At 35.2% G+C, this 22,389-nt stretch overlaps 1 protein-coding gene across 2 annotated transcripts in view; it reads right to left on the bottom strand.

Moving 5' to 3' along the window:
- Positions 1 to 130: 130 nt before the first annotated feature.
- The window catches only part of moody (G-protein coupled receptor moody), a 53,879-nt gene continuing 31,620 nt past the window's right edge, over positions 131 to 22,389 (bottom strand). Inside the window, exons 2-9 of one of the 2 annotated variants that reach the window (XM_076120846.1) lie at positions 14,339 to 14,416; positions 8,854 to 8,994; positions 6,377 to 6,547; positions 4,251 to 4,378; positions 3,540 to 3,693; positions 2,376 to 2,599; positions 1,987 to 2,130; positions 131 to 1,442 (exon numbers count right to left, since the gene is read on the bottom strand). In XM_076120846.1, coding sequence (XP_075976961.1) covers positions 1,024 to 1,442; positions 1,987 to 2,130; positions 2,376 to 2,599; positions 3,540 to 3,693; positions 4,251 to 4,378; positions 6,377 to 6,547; positions 8,854 to 8,994; positions 14,339 to 14,406 — 1,449 coding nt within the window. In that variant the 5' untranslated portion in view covers positions 14,407 to 14,416 and the 3' untranslated portion in view covers positions 131 to 1,023. Of the gene's footprint in view, positions 1,443 to 1,898; positions 2,131 to 2,375; positions 2,600 to 3,539; positions 3,694 to 4,250; positions 4,379 to 6,376; positions 6,548 to 8,853; positions 8,995 to 14,338; positions 14,417 to 22,389 lie in introns of both variants that reach the window. The other variant, XM_076120847.1, reaches the window with a different exon arrangement.

Below are 22,389 nucleotides of genomic sequence, written 5' to 3'. Positions count from 1 at the left end.
GGAAATTTAATTGTGTATGGAGTTTTGTATGGAATTGCGAACTATATGACTTTCTCATGCTTAATTGCTATGATAAACTTCGCTTAATTGCTACATTTTAGAGGAAGGTTAGGTAAAATAATACAACTGGTATATTTAAGTTCTTGAACTAGGTATATATTTTTAACAACCTTGATATCTTGATTTTATACAATATAAACTGTAGTAACAAAATAATAAATAACGAATAATTCAGTTACCTATTTACAGAATTAGAGTCAATTTAGTTTAACCTTAAAATAGTATGGCATATTGGTAAATTCATAGAAATATTTTAATTCTCATATAAAATAAAATACTGATTTTACCTTAAAAATAAGTATTATTACGGGTTTATAGATCTGGTGTTAAGATTATAAAAGTCATTTATTAAAACTCATATATCTTTGGCCAAATGATGGAATGTTGTTCTGATAAAAATAGTAAAAAATTAGCACTCTTTCGGTACAATAATACTAATATTGGTCATGTTTTTACTCTTAAATATAGCGGAATGTAGAACTTATTATAATGTCATAGATGCACAACACTTCCTTTTTTATTGCTTATATAGAAATAAGCAAAGAGTATTATGGAAGACTTGTCAGAACATTGAACTAGCAATAAAATACTTATATACTAGAAGTCACCTTATTTACATTATAATAATATTATGTCGATAATTGCTAGCTTGTCGCTCGTTGTAGGACGGATATTGAATGAGATTACGTATGCTAGGTAAGTACCTAAAGCATTTTTTTAATAAAAAATAATCAACAGAGCTCAGTAAGTATTTTTTGGAGCTGCAACATTTTTCTTAATTTGAAGTAGCAATACTTTCATAAAAAATATTATTTTGATCTTACTCTAATCACAACTTACTTTTGAAAGTCTTTTCATAAGTTTAAAATACTGTACTTTATAACTATAAATTCATTAAAATGCAGATAATATTTGGTTTAAGTTTACAATATCTTTGGTACGTCGTAGAACGAGCGACAAACGCTATACATTGGTTTGTCTATCACTTCGTAAATCGTCAATTTGGAACCTGGTAACTTTGGGCCCTAAACTGCTTTGAGAGCCCGTTATATAAAGCTTAGGTCTTGTGGATCTGGAGTCGATGCTTTGTTGTGACCCGACTTGGTTTCTGAAGATCGCATCAGATTTGGCGCCAATGCTGAGTTGCGATCCGTTTCTCTGATATCTCGTTCCAATGGCTTTGGGGCCAAAGCTGACTGACTCGGTGGCAGGCCCGATGGGTTGAACGGGCCCGGTGCTGTGTGAGTCTGAAGGCCTGGAGTTTATCTTCCGCCAGGGCTTGCCACCGTGGCCCGATGGTCGACTCTCGACTCCCCCAGTGACACTTGGCTGAGCGCCGTTTGCGTGTTGTTGAAGCTGTACCCGTGACGCTCGTTCCATTTCTCTAAATAGAATAAACGACTAGTTAATTGTTGAATAAAGTATTCTAATAAGGCCAGTGCAAAAGTGCAGGTGATAATTGCAGTTGGTGAAAAACTGTGAGTAACTCGTGTTTGCGGATATGTTGGTTAGTATGAAAACGAATGAATTAAAATGCAACAATGAAACATGAATGATGTGATACAACACGCTGCGGGTACAAATTCGACTAAAACTTCACCTTGTTCTATCAACCATAAAATTATGTACAATAGACAATTAAACAATTTCATTTAAAAACAAATGTTGATATGAAACACAGTAAAAGACAATAATACTAAAATTAGCACGGAGATATTTACAAATTCTGAAAAATTATTTACAACAGTTAAAATTCCAAGCCCGGAACCGTGACCGTTGGCCAGAACGCCAAAAACACCAAGTAAATGTCCAGTAGCGGGTTGCATCACGAATGATACCTTCACGGTCTGATATATGAGGCGAGGGCGGAGGTGCGCTCCGGCTTCCTGGCGGCCGGGCATGCGACGGGCGAGGAGGGATACGCACCGCTCGTGAGCCCCGACAGCCGCGCCAGGGGGCAGCACAGGGCCGCCGCGTACGCCGCGCGGTACTGCGCGTTCATTATCACGTAGATGATCGGGTTCACGCATGCGCTCGCGTACAGTAACAGGTAGCCCGTGATGTGGAATACTGCAGGTAACATAACACATTTAGATTATATAAAGTTGTATTTAGGTAAGAAATTAGGTGTATGAGTACTGATTTTATTAACTGTGCTCCTATAAACATCAAAAGTCCCATAAGGTTGTTTTACTGTGCACAGCTGTACTGAAAAACCGCTACATAACAGCACACCACCTTTGATACTAAATGAAAGGGAGGAAAAGGTTTCAAATAAGTAATCGAATATAAGATAAACGGAGATTTTATCTTACCAGGGTAATGCACATGATTATCAGCGACCTTCGCTATAGTTATAGGTAGGTAGCAGACGAGGAACGACAAGAATATCGCGAGCACCATCTTTGTGATCCTCCACTCATTGCGGCGGGCTTTCGTCTCTCTGTTGTCTTTGATCGTAGACCTCTTGTCTGTGCTGTTGAGGTTGCCGGGACTGGCGTGCTGGGATCTCTGGTGTTCACGCATGCGCTGTTCAGAACTGTAAAATGATATAATAGTTGTAGTTCTATGGGTTTTGAGTGTGTTCTAAAGAGGTGTGAGGCATGAACGAATGCATCGATTGTGGCTTGTCTAATATATGGGCTCTATAAACAAATAGGTACAACTAGCTGAGCCTCGTGATTTTGTAGGACTCCAGTTTGATTCCCTATTTGAGTTGATTTTGCTTCTTTTAAATTTTAAATTTTGAAAAAAGTAGGTACCTAGCTTCACGTTACTTCGTTATTCAACCATTTCATAATAATACAGATATAACTTGAGACTTTATTCTTCATACTTCAAATTTAGTTCCAAGGAAACATCCTTATATTTATTCCTAAGTCCATTTTGCAGATAATAAAATATCTAAATCCTAGTGAAACAATAAAGTCTCTGGAGAGCCAGACACGAGCCTTTTCCTACAAATCCCATTTACACTTCTGTGACATAACTTTCTTGGATCCATGTACTTCATTGTATATACAGAGTACGAACAAAATGTATTTTATCTCATACATCATAATAAAAGCGTTGCGATGCGTAACAGCTTATGAAAACTTGTTGAGTTACTTGTGTAGATATTTTGAGTTTATTTTTGTATTACCTTTTATCTCAGAAATTGATTATCGTATTCAAGTTTATTTTTGAAAGAATGAAAGACTGAAGGGTCTCGGAAATACATGAAACTCTTTGTCCAGTAGTGGGATACAGGCATAAGAAAAAAAGGGAGAAAACTAACGCTTGCTGATATTTTTGGCAAGAATATTATAAATGCATGTCTCAAAACTAAAAGCGCAGTGGTTTAGGTCGCCACGCCGCTACTATTGCATCGGGAGGTCGCCGGTTCGATTCCCACACGGAACAATTATTTGTGCGATCCACAAATAATCAAGATCTAATACTATTTTTAGCCAGTAACTTTTATAGGAATATAGTTTTACCTGTGAACAACCCAGAATATCCTAGCATAGCAGATGAAGATGAGCAACGCTGGCACAATGAACGCGATCACGAAGAGCGCGGTCTTCGCCGAGCGACCGTTGTCGTCTGGCATTATGGAGCACGTGCCTAGCTCCGGGTCATAGTCGAATTTACCTGGAAAATTACGTTACTGTTAGACAAATAAAGAACTTTTTTGACATAGTTTGTGTATGACGAATTGAGGGGTTAAATTTTACTCGTGTATTTGTGTGATGGTTTCTATAGATTGAACCACGGGAATAAAAATACTTAGTAGTTCAGTATCTTTGGACGGAACAGAAGGCCGACCATGGGACGTTTTAATATGGAAGAGTTACTAGAAGTATTCGGAAAAGTAAACTGTATTTTTTATAATTTTGGCGCGAAATAAATGGTTTACTCACACCGTGTATGCCTTGCTACAAAACATTCGGTTTGCCACGTTCGGTTCGGCAATATTCGTCGAACAATAAAACCGGCTCGACTCACTTGTTCGGCTTGTGTTGATCGGGTTCATCTACACACATACACAAACACACGTTCGGTTTTGTCGCCCGGCTAGGCCGATTATTGCCGAACCGAATATGACGTGTGCAGGAAGCCTAATTTACGATTTTTTGAAATAAATCATCTTTTTAACATATTGTATGAACAATGAGCTTAATATTTGTATCATTGAAATGTAATCTTACCCCATACTCCAACGAGTGTAGGTATCTGCATGCCGTACGAGAACATCCACGAGAACACGATCATGATTGCTATGTTGTGTTTGCGGTACACGCGCGAGTACCAACTGTGGTGAGCTATCATTATGTACCTGTAACATACATACTCTTTAAAATACATACTGAAAATCATATGTTTGTCTGTTCGTCGTTTACGCAGAAACAGTTAAACTGATTCAGGTAACGTTTGGCATTGTGACAGGAAGAGTAAGTATATAAATATTTATTTTCGCAAGAGAGGCAGAATCACGTGAGAAGCCGTGTGATTAAAGCTGATGTATAGTTGTGTGAAATAGATCATGCTAAAAGGTCAACTTAGGGTCATGATGAAACAGAATCCTTCCATGATGAAAAATAATTCTGTTTCGTCATGATGAAACAGAATCCTTTTAAGTAGTCTTACTATGAGTGCTCAAATGTTCTGTAAGTAAGTAATTCACATTCATAATATGAACTTTTTTTACAAAGCCGATGTTACCAGGTAAAATAAGGTAACTATCGGTTTGCCATATTTCCAATGTTTTTAGAAAATCTACTGGAAATTACCGCAGTGTTTGCGTCAAATGGCTAGACATACATTAGGCATTTTAAATCAACGTCTACCGTCTGCTTGCAGACAGCCAGGGGAATGAATTTACATAAGAAATAAATTATACTGATTAGCACTAATACATGCAGTATATTTGCATTCGGGAATTACGAACCTAGAAGTGTCTGGGTGCTGTTTTAATTATTTGTTTGTATTAGGTAAATAGCAAGCATTTTAAAAGGGGAAATCCGAAATAGCGTCACTGTGTTGTCTTGATAGACACGGTGATTCATTGATCAAGAAAGGAGACACTCCTTCTAAAACCCGCAGAAGTCGGTGGAGACTTAAAGCAATCGTTTTTAATACCTTAATAAAGTTTTGGGACATTACAACAAATATAATATTAGCAGTAAAACATGGATGCGAGATGTCGAACATAATAGTTGCAACAGAAATAACAAGAACATTTCTGGGCCTACATTTTAATGTAACATACTGATGCGGTACTAAGTTTAGCCTCGAAACCTCTAACCAATTTAATTTTAAAACTCAATCCAAAAGCAATCGACCACATTTATCTTGTTCACTAAATAAATGTTTAATAATCTGTTCATCCTTTTAACGCCGGACTAATAGAGATTCAAATCGCGACCACCGGCTATGGTTTGTTAATGCGATTAGCCAATTATGCTAATACGCCACCAAGGACGGACGTGAGAGCGTTCAGCAACGAATCATAACGTATTTAAAGACGTCTTCAGTTCATCAATAATATTGGTCTTTGATGGAACGTGATGTTTTAAAGGCCGTTAAATTCTGAATAACAACAGGCTTTTCGATGTTCTAACTAAGTATTTTAATAACAACAAGATTTTCTCCATTACTAAGTATTTTTTATAATATCCTTTTAATATCTGGAGGTGTAGGCCACAGAGTATTTTATACGTATACAGGTGTGTATAGAATACACCCACGTCCCGTAAATTGTAATGTTAGTTCTAATAGGGAGCCAGCTTATTGCCAATTACATTGTACGTTACTAGACTCCGACTATAGAGAATTTCCTTCCCTTGGTCCGGTATGGAAATATTCTACGCAGTCAGTGACCTAATTTGGAATTTAAATGTAAATATCACCTAGTGTATATTAGTTACATTCCTGGTCAAAGACCACATATTCACGCGATTGTTTGAATGGGTTATTTTGTGATTCAACGTAAATACCGATTACATTACCAGGTAACTACGATGCGTGCTCATTAATGTAAAATAACACTAAAAGCCATCTATGCTCATACAAATTATATTGTCCATCCACATAGCCTTATGAGGATAGATAGCAAAAAACTCACAGCCACCCTTTTTCAATCGCAAAGTGTTTTACAAAGTGGTTGATACAAAAATTGATAATGTAAGTATCTGCCAACAATCAGCGATGGGAAATAAATGGGTGTTGGGAACACCTACTAAAATTAGATATTAAGAATATAGGCAGCAAGACAATACCTCCACGTGCATATTAAATATTCCAAGAAATCCGTTACTCCCTCAAGACTACGTACCTGTTCAAGGTTATGAGGGCGATGCTCAGCAGGGACACTCCAACGTTCCCGTATCTGAGGAACGGGACCAGCTTGCAGAGGACCCCCCCGTGGGACCAGGTCCGCGTCCAGAAGCCTGATATGGCGAAAGGCAGCACGATGGCGCAGAACAGGAAATCCGCTATGCATAAACTGGAATTTAAAATAGATTATGTTAGTTGACTTTATTAATGAGATAGGTAGAATATTATGGTTGTATTTTTTTGTGAGGACTGTACCTAGTAAGCGATCTTTTTAATATGTCGATAAGTAATCTGAGAGGGTCACGAAAAATATTCACACTATCTTCCTCTTAAAAAAAATTTGTTCTTAAATTCTTTTAGCTTTATAATGGAACGGTATTTAGTTGTTCAGTTGAGGGAAAACGTGTACATTTTCCTATAGAGACAAAAACCTATTATTGTAGTTAATGCAATACGAACAGTAGTTCCAAGTTTATTAAACTAGTACTAAGTAATGGTTTGTAACAAATACAAAGGGTATTGTACTGAATGCATTGTCAATTGGCATTTGAGGGGCACTAACGAAGCGGAACCGATGTAAGGGGAATCAAATGTTTGACCATAACAATGGCGCTTAGGAAGAATAAAACAAGCACTGTTGTTCTGCAGTTTAATTATTGTCATCTATACTTTACTGCACTAGTTTTTCTGTTGGGAAATATATTATGTACTATTTAAAGTTGTTTATCATAATGAATACTATGCTATAGCTTGACGGCACGACTGATGATGATGATAATGATGGCTTTAGGTAAGTGGTATGTTGACTGATACTGATGATTAACAAGACATTAACGATATTTCTACAGATTCGTGGTTTTACTTCTAAATATGAAAATATATGCTTTGTTTGTTTACAAGGGATACTTGCGATAGCTGCTGCTGATAGAATTATAGATCTGTTTTTGCTTACCACATAAATACTAGAAAAAGTATTTGGATGGCAAACGGATAGTTTAATACTGAATTAACACAGAACATATTTTTTATTCAAGCCAATCTTTTCACGTGGACATAAGCCAGTCTTATGTAAAGTACAAGAGGTGTTTGACCCTCCAAAGATCAGCTGTATTGGTATAACTGTGGTGTTGTGTTATTTGTTTGTTAAACGTGGTTCACGTGTTATCCTTAAACTTGTGTTGATGTTAACAGAATGTGTCCCTCCAGGCATTAACATGGAAATTACTTGATCAACAATAACAGATTTGCCGCTATTGTTGATATTTCTCAGGAAGCTGATAGTCTGATAGTCTAATACTTGCTTTAGTTGGTATGTACTCAATAGTTTAAACTTAGGTAACAATTAATATATCAGTGTGTTGCGAGTTTAATAAAATGTATTCTATTACTCATGCTAAAGAGCACGGGTCTTCTATCGGAAAAAAGAGAAAGCTCTTGAGACCACCATAGTGGTCAAGTGCGATATTTCATAATAAAAATCAGTTTTCTAAAAACTCAGGTATGTAAGGTTTAAGACATAATTTACGGCTGTGTTATAATAATCTAACCTTTTCAAAGAGAAATATACGCAAGCATATCATATTGTGCTTCGTATTCATGCAGTAACAATATCCATAAAGACAATAGTCCTCGGAGAAAATGTTTAGCATAAAATTAACTAGGCACCTAATTACTTAATAGTAGCATAAGTCATATTTTCAGATAAAGTTTACCAACATTGAAAACGTGGTCAATCTAGGTCGAACATCAAGAATTAAACCAAACAATGATATTCGCCACGTTTTGGGGTTCCATAAACTGTCTCGGAGTCTCAGAGTTCTGCCAAAAGTGGCCGACCTCAATCAAGAGTTCGGAAAATTAGTTCCCAACTACCCTTCCCTTAACTCTTTGGATTATAAACTATGAATTTATGAGAACATAAATAATTAAACATATCATCGATGTTTTAGCGTAAATTGAAAAACTACAGCGAATTGATATTGTAAGTTTGATTAGTTGGTGTTGTTTTTGTGTCGTTATGTATGTTTCTAAATACTATCATACTAATACTACCTATATAATACTTTAAATGTATACTTTTGGACCATATAATTATTTATTTTGAAATTAGTAATTTATTTATGCTTGTGGTTTAATTCTTATAAGGCAGCGATCTACGTTTGATCATCAATGCATCAACATCAACTACGATGGTCCAGGCATCAAATCAAGAGTAATTTCTGACGAATTAAACTTTACTTTCTACCACCAAAAGCCTATGCGTGCTTAGTAGCTAATACAGTACTTCTTTTTTCTTATCGTATAATTAGTGGTAAACCTAGTGTCAAAGTTGTTCAAGCCGCTCGAAAGGCCTTCGACGTGGCTTACAGAGCATACAGTACTGATGAAGACCTTTAATAACTGTATTTAAAAATTTGTTTTAAAACCTTTATTCGTAAGAGAAGAAGTGTATGTGTAGGCGTAGTAATACCGTACCTTATAATAAAAGCAGCTGCCACGTTCCTGACTTTGGGGCACTTGAGTAGCGCCACGACTGTGAGGAGGTTACCAAAGAGTCCCACCAGCATTATGATGCCGGTCACCACCGCTGCGAACGTTAGCAGGCCCGGGGAGAATCTGGAAAATAAATATTACTTTAATAATACCAATACAAGCGGACCTGGTAGATATTGTCCTACTTAAAATAACAGCTTCAAATTGGACTGACGGGAGGTCGTGGGTTTGATTCCCACACCGAGCAGTTATTTGTGCGAACCACAAATAATTGTTTCGGACTTGGTTGTGGCAACAGCTGCATAGCAGCAGTGTCGATTGAAAATAAATATATTATTATGACATTTAAGCTATTTGACTACGATGTTGTGACCTTTGTTTAGTCAAAGTAGGGTGATAAACATATATGCAGTAGTTGTCATCTACATTATCTATTCCAATTGCAGTTGATTAACACACACACATTCGCAGTAGGTAAACCACCAAGTCTATTATGAACCACTAGGTAATCAGCCGTTGAAATCGGAGTACGTACCGTGGTGAAATTACTAGATGGCCGTCCTGGTTATCTCGATAGATTTTCTCTAATTACTTGTCTTAAATTATAACAGAAACCTAGCCTATTTAACACCGGTTCGTTAATAAATACCTAGTAGATATGTTCAGAGCCAGTAATAAAGAATTTGCACCTCATATTCAGTAGAAAATAGTTACCTCGTAGGTACTAGCTACTTAGCTTCTGAGAAAATTCAATTTGCATAAATGTTGTTTTATTTCACCGTGCAGCTAATTAAAATGACTCAATATAAATACCGAATACAGTACAATTCTGAGGTTTAATTAAAGAGAGCAAACTACGAACTTGGATGAAAAACTTCTTGTTTAACTTCGCTTGAGGAGTTATAAAACCGATAACATCTCCTAAAAAACGAGCTAAACCCGACCTGTACCCAATAACTTATAAGATTAGATAAGATACAAAAATGTTTTTGAAAAAATTCGTCTCGTAATCTGCGGGGGACTTGAAAAGTTTGCAAAGTACGTAACGGTATCTAGACTATAAACTATTTAGAAGTTTCCACAAAATCTAACATTTTAGTAGCACCGAAAACTTTACGTAGCTCTCAAGTATTTTCTGAAAGAAGAAACTTTGTGACGTTAAAGACTGTCAAGTCTAGAGAGTTTTTTTTTGTTATAAATATTCGAGTTGATAAAGTGTGGTAGAAGGGGATAATGGAAGTAGTACTTATTAACTATTAATGTAAGACATGCACTTAAAAATATTTTGTTTTTTATGTAAATGAGAGGTAAATGAGTTGTTCTACGTGTATAAATGAAATATTGTACTACATTGAAAACAGTTCATTCATGAACCTAAACACCAAAGTATTCTTGTCGTATTCGTGATTTTAATAACGAAATTACACGAGCATAAAAATGATTGAAACGTACCGACACTTAAGAATATGAAATATATTTTTTTGCTTTAAGCTTATTGTATTACGTAACAAGATTTTTCCTGCGGATTCTTCTCGTAACCATTTCAACCTCACAAAAAGCAAAAGAAACATTATTTATTGAAATTTAGTTAAATAATTTTATGAAATTATATTCAGTTTGTAACCAAATCATTCAAAATGAAACTGTTATAGTAATTATTGAACATACAAAAACAATACAACAAACTCTCGAATTCATACAAGCATACATACAAGCTGACGAACACACAAATACACTATAGAATGACATTTTCTAAGAAAACGACAAGTGTTCAGTGATATTTGAGAACCTTTATTTTCTCAAGCGACTAAAATCTAATCAGGATCGACTGTTTAAAGGTTTCCGAATCAAATTCAATTTGTTGAACAATTTTGAGAAACCTACGCGTTTATTTGCTGGAGTGCTATTTAAACTTTTATTTGGCCACGTGTATTAGAAACCTATATCAGCCTTCAAGTTTTCCCGGAGGGTCAGGTAAGTCATCACTTTATACACATTAGCGACTTACACGTGTTCGATAACCAAGTATAGGTCCTCGACAACATTGTAACTACTAATATGACTTATTTATTAAGTCAAACATATTTAATTGATTGGCATTTTGCAGTTTATCATTTTCACCAATAATAAACAGTTTATTAATTTCACATAGAGAGATACACTTCTCGAAGTCTAAGGAGTCCTGTGGATTGGCTTACCGACCGTGCATTGTACAACTCATTGCTGAACTATGTTTTGTTTGTAACTACCTACTTACATTTATACAAAGAAAGCTGATTTGTAAACCACCGGTTGTATTCCATTAAACCGCAAGGAGACCGCACCTGCTCTTTACATTGAACTTCACATAATATAAGCGGATGTCTTTTATTCCTTTTCATTAATACGTTTTATTGCGCGAATGAACGAAGATTTGCTTTCAACGTTCAAGATGTTAAAGCACTTTATTTGGGAACTTCGCGAATATCAAAGAGTACATTCAAGGTAAGAAAAGCGAAGAATTTATCAAATGAAAATGTTTTCTGCTTAGCTAAATTTGGATTTAATATGATATAAATAGTACCTATTATTAAGATCGGAATATCTGGATTCAGGTATTTTACGACTTCACGTGAACAGGATAAAAGTATAAAATATTATTCATCGTTGCTATTATCTTTCAAATTCGAATTCAATTGAATCTTTTTACTTTTACTTTTACTTTTTTTAAAGACAACTCCCGCACTAAGAATAGCTCTTGTGTCGCGGGGACTTTTACAAACATACAAACAACGGACACAAAGCACAACCAGACCCGAAACAATTATTTGTGGATCGCACAAATAATTGTCCCGTGTGGGAATCGAACCCACGACCTCCCGTTGCAGTGGTATCGGCGTGGCGACCTAAACCACTGCGCCACGGAGGCAGTCGTCAGATTCAAGGTTATGTTAAATCGAACTCTTCAATTCCAAACTAGTGCATGATTGAACGCTGGTTTAAAGTGAAACTAATAAGATTGTTTGATGTAGATTATTTTCATTTTAAACGAGTGTTTCATCACGCGTTAGTATGAAATTTATAACTACAATTTAACATTTGTTCGAATCAATGGTATTGGATTTTCGACTCGATACTAGGAGTAAGCCTGCCGCTATAGTGACAACGTACCGTCACTATACTTATTTGAAATTTCATTGTGGCGTATGCTTGTGCTCATTAAAATTATGCGTAACGGATGGTAAAGTCCCGTAACCAACGGGTAAGTACGTCATATTTACATGTATGTGTATAACCACAAGCCTTAACCGAATAATTGCAGGTAGTAACAACTTATGTGCAAATACAGTAATTTGACCAAACAATTTTCATTATTTAATTCTGCTCATGCGATTACTTACACTGGTGGAGTTTAAAATTTGTGGGTACTTATTCTTATCGAGTCGCTTGTGTGACGCAAAGGCCTTTTAAATATGAAACAGATTTTTTAGGAAGTGTAGAGGATCAAGGGTGTGAAATTAAACGGGCTAAAAGCTGGTTTTATGTAGGAACGCTAGAACAGACGAACGTTTCATCAAACTTCTGAATAACAACCGGCAAAGTCGTAAGTGATTTCTGAGTGCCTTCAGATTGTTTGTAAGAAAGACGAGCAGTCTTTTCCTGACTTCCTAGTAGTACACGTAAAGGTGCTGTACGCAATGTTCCCATGCGTCGGGACACGTGTAACCGTGTGTAAATATTGCCTTCGTCGAGTCAATATTAGGACAAGCTGTTTATGGACTGGCTCAAAGACGTTTCATATTTTTTGTAGTGATTAGATCTGTTTCTACGAAAATACGTACACTTACGTTTATGGTGACTTCGAAATACGTAGGTGTTACGTAGTAGCAGATTTTTGGTTGGTTTGATGTACTACGAATCACAATGTTTTCCTCTTCCCAAGTAATCCTTACGTCAGAATTATATGACTAGCAGCCAGCTTCGCCCGAATTAATAAGTTACAAAATCTTAACAAATTATATACTTCGATCTTTATTGGGAATCGCTCTATCTATTGGTGAAAACTACAAGAAAATCTGGTCAGTAGATTTTGAGTTTGTCGCGAGTAAACAGACAGATGCGGAAAGGTGACTTTATTTTATCATGTGTAATGGTCATGATGAAGAAATTGAGTAACGCAGCACGCTATTTTTACATCATGTTTTAAAATCTTCACAACAAGTTTTCGTTAATAGGCTATCGATGCAAAGGATTTTATTTCACAACACTGACTCAGTGTTAATTCGTTGTGACATTGTTCTTAGAACTTACAATTAACATTATCGATCAACAATAGATTTCGGATGTGGATCGGTCATGGGTGAAATATAGGACGCAGTCACTTCGATGAAAATGAATAAATATTACATACACACATACATAAGTGCGTTTTGCCTTTAACAATATTATTACCATGTAATAGGGGTCGAGCCTGATGCCATATACCAGATACGTTTCCAAACTCCGGACTACTATCTATTGAGAAAATTTCTGACCTGACCCTGGAACCGGACCGTAATCAGTAGTCGGATACACACCGACTGCGTCAAAACGGCTGCGTAAATATAACGACATTGAATGTTACCTTACTTGAAAGTTTTGATACTATAGTGTTAAATAGCGTTGAGGCAAAGGTTATTGAGAAGGTAAGGAATTATTGAGAACTCATGGTTAAGTTAAAAGACACTGTAATTAATATGTGGATGCTAATTGCTACCTACATGAGTCGCTTAATTTTATACTAGAACTAAACTTTAAGCACTAAAGACTTCGGGAACATTGGCCATCACCAGTTATCCAAATGTAATTACATAATTAGTATTCTAAATGGAAATAATGTAACATGAAAACTCTCATGAAAGTAGTTAGCGGTGTAATACGAATTTACGTTAAACCAGACGTCGAACTAATATAAAAAGGATACATTAGAGCAAATTATTTTCACATTAACGTTCTAACGACATAGTGCGGAGTACGACTGGGCAAACTGTTTGTTGCTAATTATTTGCCAGTATAACGCAACTAAATAAAATACTGTCGTACTGTTGTACGTGTCCAGGCTTTTGTTTTTGAGACTTGTTGTTTTGAATTTAAGTTTTAAAATGTTTTGATTGGAGATCAAGATTCGGTGATGTATCGGGTAATGTATTTTGTTTAAGTTTTGGTTAAGCCCGCTTTCCTATCTCAGCATTCGCTAGCTAGTACATAATGTACCTTTATGTGCTATGCGCCGGAGGGGACTTCGAAAATCCGGTAAAGCGAGGGACATTGATTGATATCGCCATTAGGTTCATTGAAAAGTAACTAGTACTTAAGTTTATACTAACAGACGTTTGTATAGTCGAGTTATTTTAAGATTTCTAATTTCAGCTGTTCGTATGTTGTAAAATGAGTAGGGGCTGCAAAGTTTTCGTCTAATGTGATAACGTGTAATGTTAATTGGACTTACTTGGATAGTTCGCTGGGCTCCACAGTCGCACTGACTTCGTCCGTGAAGTTTAAAATGTCTTCTGCCATTTTGCTGTATCTGAAACAATCCACATTACGTTTTGTAAGTTTTAGAATTTTAATTTAAAGATTAATTAGGTACGATAACGGCAAAAAACTGTTGGAACTGTTGAATTGTGGAATACTGTCAAGGGGCATTAAAAACATAGTCAAGGAACATGTTGTCGATAAAATAATCTGATTAAATTGTGTTAGGTAACAATTTCACTCGAATTTCATGATGATTTAGAAGTTAATGAGATTTCGTAAAGCAGATGCAAAATGTTTCCTCCCTCAGGTAACCTAAGACACTACAGGATTTAGTACACATCCTCAAATCCAAATTGCTTGTCAAAACGTTCGACTAATCCCAGCGTTACTCGAATTTGTTTCACTAACTTAATCTCCCAACATATTCTATTCGTACAATTTCAGTACATAGGAACATTATTCTAAGCATTGCGGTGTTAGATTCCTGAGAGTTTCATCATGTTACACTGAGGTTACAGGAGCAATTTGACGTGACCTACACAATTAGGATCGAGACAATTTATGGGCTGTGCCGCCTGATTCATGCTAGCTAGAAAACGGATACGCGTTACCGGTAATACACCGCACCACCGAGTTCCTCGCTCATTGTAAATTGTTTTGCTATTAACGCTAAATCCGTCCGGATTTAAAGACTTAAGGAAGGAAGTATTAAAGGAGCTGTGTTGTAAAATGCCGAGAAAAGTCGTACAGCCGTTGTAAAATAAGGGCACAATAAACTAGTTAAGTTATGTTTAAACCTATGGCTTTGTGACTGTTGAATGCTTTCCTGACTACCACACAAACACCATAGTTCTCATATTCTATAGTTCACTACACCTGCTTTCTTTATTTTTAGCATTTATCGTCTAGTTTTTTATGAGTTATGTATGAACGCCTTCAGTTGACTCGAACAGAGTCAACTGAAGGCGTTTTTCCGACAGCAAATATGTCCAACTCCTGTTTTGTCTACATATTCTTTAACAGTTGAAAAAAAAGCGTCACGTTTCGACAAAATGTTCTTTTTAAGTTATAGCATGTTTCCTTTCAACACGAATAGCCTTTGAGCGATTGATACGTACTCAGACCTGAAGTGGGGCAGTAGTGAGGTAGGTTTCATCGCGGGAAATACTCGTACCTTTGGGAAATCCCTACAAGAGTACCCACGGGTTCCCGAGCTCCTATTATCGTCTATCGGACGTTGCACTCGATGGGATGGCTCAATAAACTTGAATAGTTTGCTCCGTTTTAGGCTTACCGGGAAGCCGAAATGGCTGATAATAAAAGTAAAAAATGTGTTTAATTTAAGGTATATCAATACGAAATAGATAATAGAGGTCATCGTCGGCAATTAGCAATGTTTCATTAAATTGTTTCATTATAATATAGATTTTGTACCACAAATACTTTCAGAACTTGATACACTGAATGCATCTAAAGCCACAATAAAAGCATAGTTACACATTCTCTCTAAAGTACAACAAAGTAATTTCTAACATTTCGTCTGCTTGAACTTGTGTGCAACTAGTTGGAGTGTTTGTCAAAGCTGTCTACGCCGTCCACACAACGAGGTGGGCATGTAATCAAACTGACCGGTGCAATGTGCCCTCTGTGTATGTGTGTTGAGCAAATTATATTAAGCGTCGTTTGTTCAAGCTTCAAGTTGCTTAATTGGTTGTTTGAGGCGTTCGTAGGCGTTCATTTGTCGGTAAACGATTAACCTTTGGCGTGCTGGTGCATATGAGTGGCTCTATTGTATTTGTAGACTATCTTTGTGTTAAAATTTATCCCGGTTGGTATTCAGGTTAAAGATATATATAGTGTTCTGGATAACACTAAGTGTAAATGGTGCTTAGTAGTTATCAGACTTGAAAAATATGAAGGTTTATCTACTCAAAGTATAAGATGCTTAGTAGTGAGCGCTACTTAGCTAATTTAAACTTAGTCTAATGAAAAATGTACACTTTTGGGCTAAAGCCAAAGTATTAGCCTAAAAACGTAACTTATCTGAAGGATTAGACAGGATTTTCCTGCCAAGATATTTCTCATTAGACCTAAGTTTGAAATGGTGCCAGGTGGATGATAATAAATAAGACCTAATAACTAGTGAAATGTGGGTATAATAGACCTCTGCCTAGGTCGCTATTGCTACCCTTATAATCTTTAATATGATAGCTTTATTTCACATTGTAGAACCCATTAAGTTTTATTACATACTCGCGAATAAATCTCCATAATATGACGTCTTGATATCTCGCATTTATCTTTAAAATATTTTTATTGCCATGCCATTATTGGAACCATGCAATTCCCATAGAGCCATAGAACGATCTTGGTGGACAATTACTGAAATTGACGGCATTACTTTAAGAAAGTAAAGGATCTCGTATACGAAATTAAACTATATCATTTGACATTGATAACCGGGAATGAAGAATAATATTCAGTCTGTTATGGCTCATGGGGGGTTACATTGTATCACAGTTGACAATTGACAAATTGAAAGCCACTATGCTATACATTGCTTTCTCCCTTAGATTGTGGTGATTAACACGTTACGTCAAAGCAATAATGTACTGAATAGTGATCATCGATTTGACGTACACTAGCTGTCAATTGATATACCGGTCGGGACTGGACGATTAATCAAATGAATTAATCAAATCAAGTTGCACCTTGCGTGAATATCATATGTATCAAAATTAGTTCACCCTTTATTAAACGATTGATTAACTAACTGACTCATATCGTACCAATTTAACGACAGTACATCAACGGAGTTTTTGTTACATGTCCATTGAAACGCGACAATGCACGCATGATGGAGAAGGCTTGGCCTGACCTCACTAGGAGCGGCAACGAACACGGAATAATGCGATATTTCATGCGATTCGCGTGTGACGACACATTTGTCATGTCTGGTTGAATTTTGATGAATTACAGCTTCGTAAATAGAAAAATTTTTATACTATTAATGAAGATCTTTGGCCTAATCGCGTAAGTAAAAAGTTATTTTTAGATATGGCACAAAACAAATTATTAAGCTAGGATCCTGCTAACATGAATAAGAAAACGAAAAATGCACACTTTCAACAAAAACTTTTTCAGAGTCTAATCCTAACTTAGTCAATCAAGTGATCTTTCTAGCTAAAGTTTTGAAGTAGGTAACCAAAGTTCGAAAACTCACAAAATTATCACAGAATTCTGACATTGTGTCGTTCAAAAGTCTGTCAAAACGTTAGAATCTGCGATAGTCACGACTAGATTGAAACGACCTTTAATAGAACTCGGTAATAAATTATAACTACGGTCATACTCATAAAGAGAATCAAGTATCATTGTCTGGTGTTTGCTAGTCATATTCGGATATGACTCGAATGTAAACAATCGTGATTCAGTCAAAGACAGCTGTTACCGCCTACTGAATCACTTCTACACGCGTAGCTTTAAGATAAGCTTAAAAGGTCAACAATTACTATCCAGTATATTCGCTATCTTAAAATTGGCAAATCTTTACAGACATTACTTTACATCTTTATATAATACTTTCATCATGAAAGGAGAATGAAGTTCAGTAATTATGTAGGACTGACTGATGTTACTTCCTCTTTAACTGCATAAGTAATGAAATATGAATAAAATAAACTGGCTACATTGTAATTAAATGTCGACGATGAAGTACCAATACCTCTTAACTACAAAATCACCATTTTACAGGAGGAGAAAAAAAACGCAAACACGTTTGCCGCTGTAGTTGGGAGATTTTGGCATCAAAAATTTCGTTAAGTAATTTAGAAGCTTTTTACACTTGAATTTAGGATGTAATGTCAACAGGTCTTGCTAAATGAATGCATGCATTGACTTAGCAGCTATTTCTATTAGCATTTGCTCTCAAAACTATCAACATATTTAGTTAGGTGTCTTGACGAGTACACGCAAAATGCAATTTTATGTCCAACGCATTAAAAATCAAAAAATCGACAAAATGTCAGTTAGGAGGTATTGGCACTTCATCGTCGATATGCAATTTCGTAAAGGCTTTATCACAAATGACAGAGATATAAAACATGCGTTCTTATCACAATTGGATTTTTGACGTCGAATATAAATGTCTGAATTTATTTCTACAACGAAGCTCTTTAAACCACACTCTCAAATGTAGCAACACACACGCTTGCCAAAGAAAGAAGTGTAAAACTGTATAATTAACACGAGCTTAGCGTCGGAGCTACAATTGGCTGAATTGCTACAGAGCCAATTTAGAACAGTTAACAGTTGAAGATAATGCAACTGTTCATACTGTGGAAGAAATCGCTGGATCTGCAAAGAAATGCTTTAATAGTGTGAAAATGTATGTTATTTTAATAAGACTTTGAGTTAATGGAAATGCGTTATGTAAAGCAAGTTCATCCCTGATAAGTGAAGTGTAACTGTAGGCGACACTTTCGGGTATCTGAAATAAATGACCTGAGTCTTCTAAACGTTAAATAAATTTATATGCGTATCCGTAACTGTATCCTATAATAGATTCGGATAAAAGGCAGACTCTAAATTGTAACCTATGCCTTTTTCTAGACGTGACTAAAACTATCTGTAACGAACGTATAAACTGAAATAGTTGTATCCAAAACCATATCCGAAATCGATATTATATGTAATTTGAATATCCGTATTCATATACGAAACTAGAGGAACATATCCATAACACTTGAATGTAAAGATAACTTTTATACATCTCTTGTGTTTATCAACTACCATTGTTTTTATTCGACATTTTGTCTGCAAGCATTAAAATACTGAACAGTAAAAGTATGTACTCAAGTTGATTATGAAATTAATTATGCACATCTTATTTAATCTTTGTGCTTACGCTACGTTTTAGTTACGGTCAATAAATCTTTAACGCCAAAACTGAAAACGTTTTGAAACGATTGCTGTAATAAAATATTCGAATATTTCGTGAAATAAATCCACTTCAAGAAGCTCAATATAATATTTAAGATTGAGGTTATTGCACAATATATCACAGACATAAATCGTAAAAATGCTTACCAGTCTTATTTTCATAGTCGACCATACTTATTGCCAAAATTTTCGAAATAAACCGATGTATAGGAATGCCTGAAATTCAATCACTTTTACTCTTTGTAAGGGATTATGAAATTAGCTTTATTACAAGTAGAATTATTAGCTAGTTAAAAACATACCCGGTATTTGTACAAAACCAATTTCAAGTAGATACGTCGCACAGAAAGTACCCTAGACTCACAAAGAACTTTACAACGAAACTCAACAAATGAGTAATTTGCGCGCCAAAAAGGTAAATAATGTAATAGATTATAAATTATTGATATAAAAAGCAAAAAGGATTCATTTCACCTTGTATCCCTGACACTGGCCAAAATCCTTCAAAAAAATTGTCATCGCCATTTCTATTAGAAAAAGTTAGTTTAAATCTTCTTATTTAATGGCATTCTCTGATTTTTTTACATATTTATGCCAGTATCTTTTGATACATTAGCGTAAAACCTACGCAACCTATTTTTATGGACCTCAAAATTCACATGCTTTGATATTTTTTTTTACGAATACTTTTTCATAGAAATAATTTTTATTTCAAATAAATATTAGGTAGGTAGATTTTTTTTGTGTTTCATGAAATGTCACATGAGTAGTTTAAAATTTTCCCTGCACCAAGTACGTAACAAGACTTATTTTGATACGCTCTCAGGAGAGCTATTACAAGCGGATGGAGGAACTTCAGTTGCTCTGCACTCGGGTTTTAAGCCAAGTTTAGAAACTACCTGCGCTAATGGATAACAGTGCGGTCTTATTTTAGCTGAACTTTAGTTTGTTCTAACCATTTTCACCTTAGGTCGTGGTTTTATTTATAAACTGGAATTAGTTAGAAATAAATTTGTGTTTATTCTGCGTTATTCAGACTTCAATACTAATATTGTAATATCGTAGTCTGTTTGTCTCTTCCGTCGTTATAGCTAAGCCGTTGAATCGGATTTGATAAAATTTAGCGTGGTGTTAACTGAAAATTTTGTTTTTTTGACTAAAATAGTGGACTTCTACCAAACTGCGAGTACAAGTCTAGCCTATTTGATTTTCAACTAAGATTTATTGTACTTGATTATCAGTATTCCATCTCAAGTTGAAGTTTTGCTTTATCTTGAAATTTGAAAACTAGATAAACCTCCTTTGTTTGAGTAACTTTAATATGATAATAAGTTATTGCATAGTTTTTCTTATTCTTATAAATGTCTGAATAACACGAGATTTATTCATGCTAAATGAAATATATTATGAAGTATAAGGAGATCTGTAGCGCGATTCTCTAAAGACGGTATTATCGAGTAACGAGAGTTTGACATTTAAAATGTCCTGCGAAAATACATATATCCCACGGCTCGACACCTTTTGTTATTTAGAAAGCTAATGTAAGGTAAAAAGTCAAACAAATTATTATTTGATTAAATAATTTAGATGTTTAAAAATTGGATTTAAGCGCTTATAAAAATAAAGATGGTAGATATTGCAAGTTGTAACTTCAAATCGATGTCAGCAAAGACAAATAAACGTTTAGCTTAGAAAATATTAACAGTTCTAATATTTGTGTTGTGCGACTGGATTCCAATAAATATCCAAGTAAATATTGAATCAGTCCAAAGTTAGAAATCGCATTGGAAGTTTATGATCAAAGTCCGCTTATGAGACCGAAAATGTGTTTGTAGAACCCGAATAGCAGGGCTCTAGGATTCAGTTCAATTTATATAAATATTTATTTATAGAATTTTGTATCGAGTCAGTTTTAAAAACAATTTGCACTTTTCTATTTCTTTCTTTAATATAAAATTTTACTTGATCTTTATTTCTAGAATTCCGATTAAATCTAACTCTTGTGACTCTAATAGCACTTTAAAACTAAAGGGAAATGTGTGTCGGTGAAGGGGAAGATCCAAGCGTAGATGGCGGGATAAACTGAAGCGTTTTCAGATGGATAGTCAGGAGCAACGACTGACTGAGAGAGCTGTCAAAGATAATAATATAAGGTGCCTTTGCCCGTTAATGGGACAAGGAATCAGACTTAGTAAAACATTGCATAGGTGTTGGGTATCATAATAGCAGAGATTTTCCTCATAGCAATCATATTTTAAAGGTGATTCAGTAAAGTTTCCAACAAGATCTAATTGAGCCAGATTACATGAATCATTACTAAGAACAGTTGAATCTTAAAGGTCAAACTTGTCTTAAGAGATTTATGTCTCACTGGCCTCCCACGGATGTGTTGACGAAATTGTGACGTCATTATTTTCGGGACACTGATTGGTTAGTTTTGTAGCCCAAACAATATCGCCAACAAAACGAAAATGGAAAAATTTATTGCTGCTTTGTGTTCTATTGTTTTGTTAGTTACCTATCGGAGAATATTTTGTTTGTATTTAGTACAAAAACAAAAAAATAATACCAACAGGATTGTTTTATTTTTATAGTGTGTCACGCTCGTAATTTAATTTCAAAAATATATTTAGCACGTAGTCACATAAATACGTTATATTACATAGAAATTTTAACCCTAGTTTAAAAAATAAATACCAAATTGACCAAATATTTCGCTTGACCTTAACATTTCATTTTAATTATTTAGCTGAGTCAGTGATTAACTTAAATAACGGGATTAATTGTACAATTTGCATGTTTAATAAGAGGAAGGAGGGCCTCCTACACGTTCATTTATCCGCTAATAATATGTAGGCGTTAGAGAATTGTCTCAATTATATCCGTTGTGAGGCATTGAGGATGCAAAAAATACAAGAAGAGAAGAAAGAAATGTCATAGTGCATGGTGAAATAGGAAATTTAGTATTTCGAATGATAAGACGAAGTTTTAGGCGTTATCAAAAGATTTATAGTAGTTAGTAGTAATAGACTTAGAAAGAATGTGTAATCTATTCTAAGTTCTTTCTCAGATAGTTAAGTT

This window comes from Anticarsia gemmatalis, chromosome 12, assembly GCF_050436995.1.
Source record: "Anticarsia gemmatalis isolate Benzon Research Colony breed Stoneville strain chromosome 12, ilAntGemm2 primary, whole genome shotgun sequence".
Taxonomy (NCBI): Eukaryota; Metazoa; Arthropoda; class Insecta; order Lepidoptera; family Erebidae; genus Anticarsia; species Anticarsia gemmatalis.
This window is presented reverse-complemented; position numbering and strand designations above follow the sequence as displayed.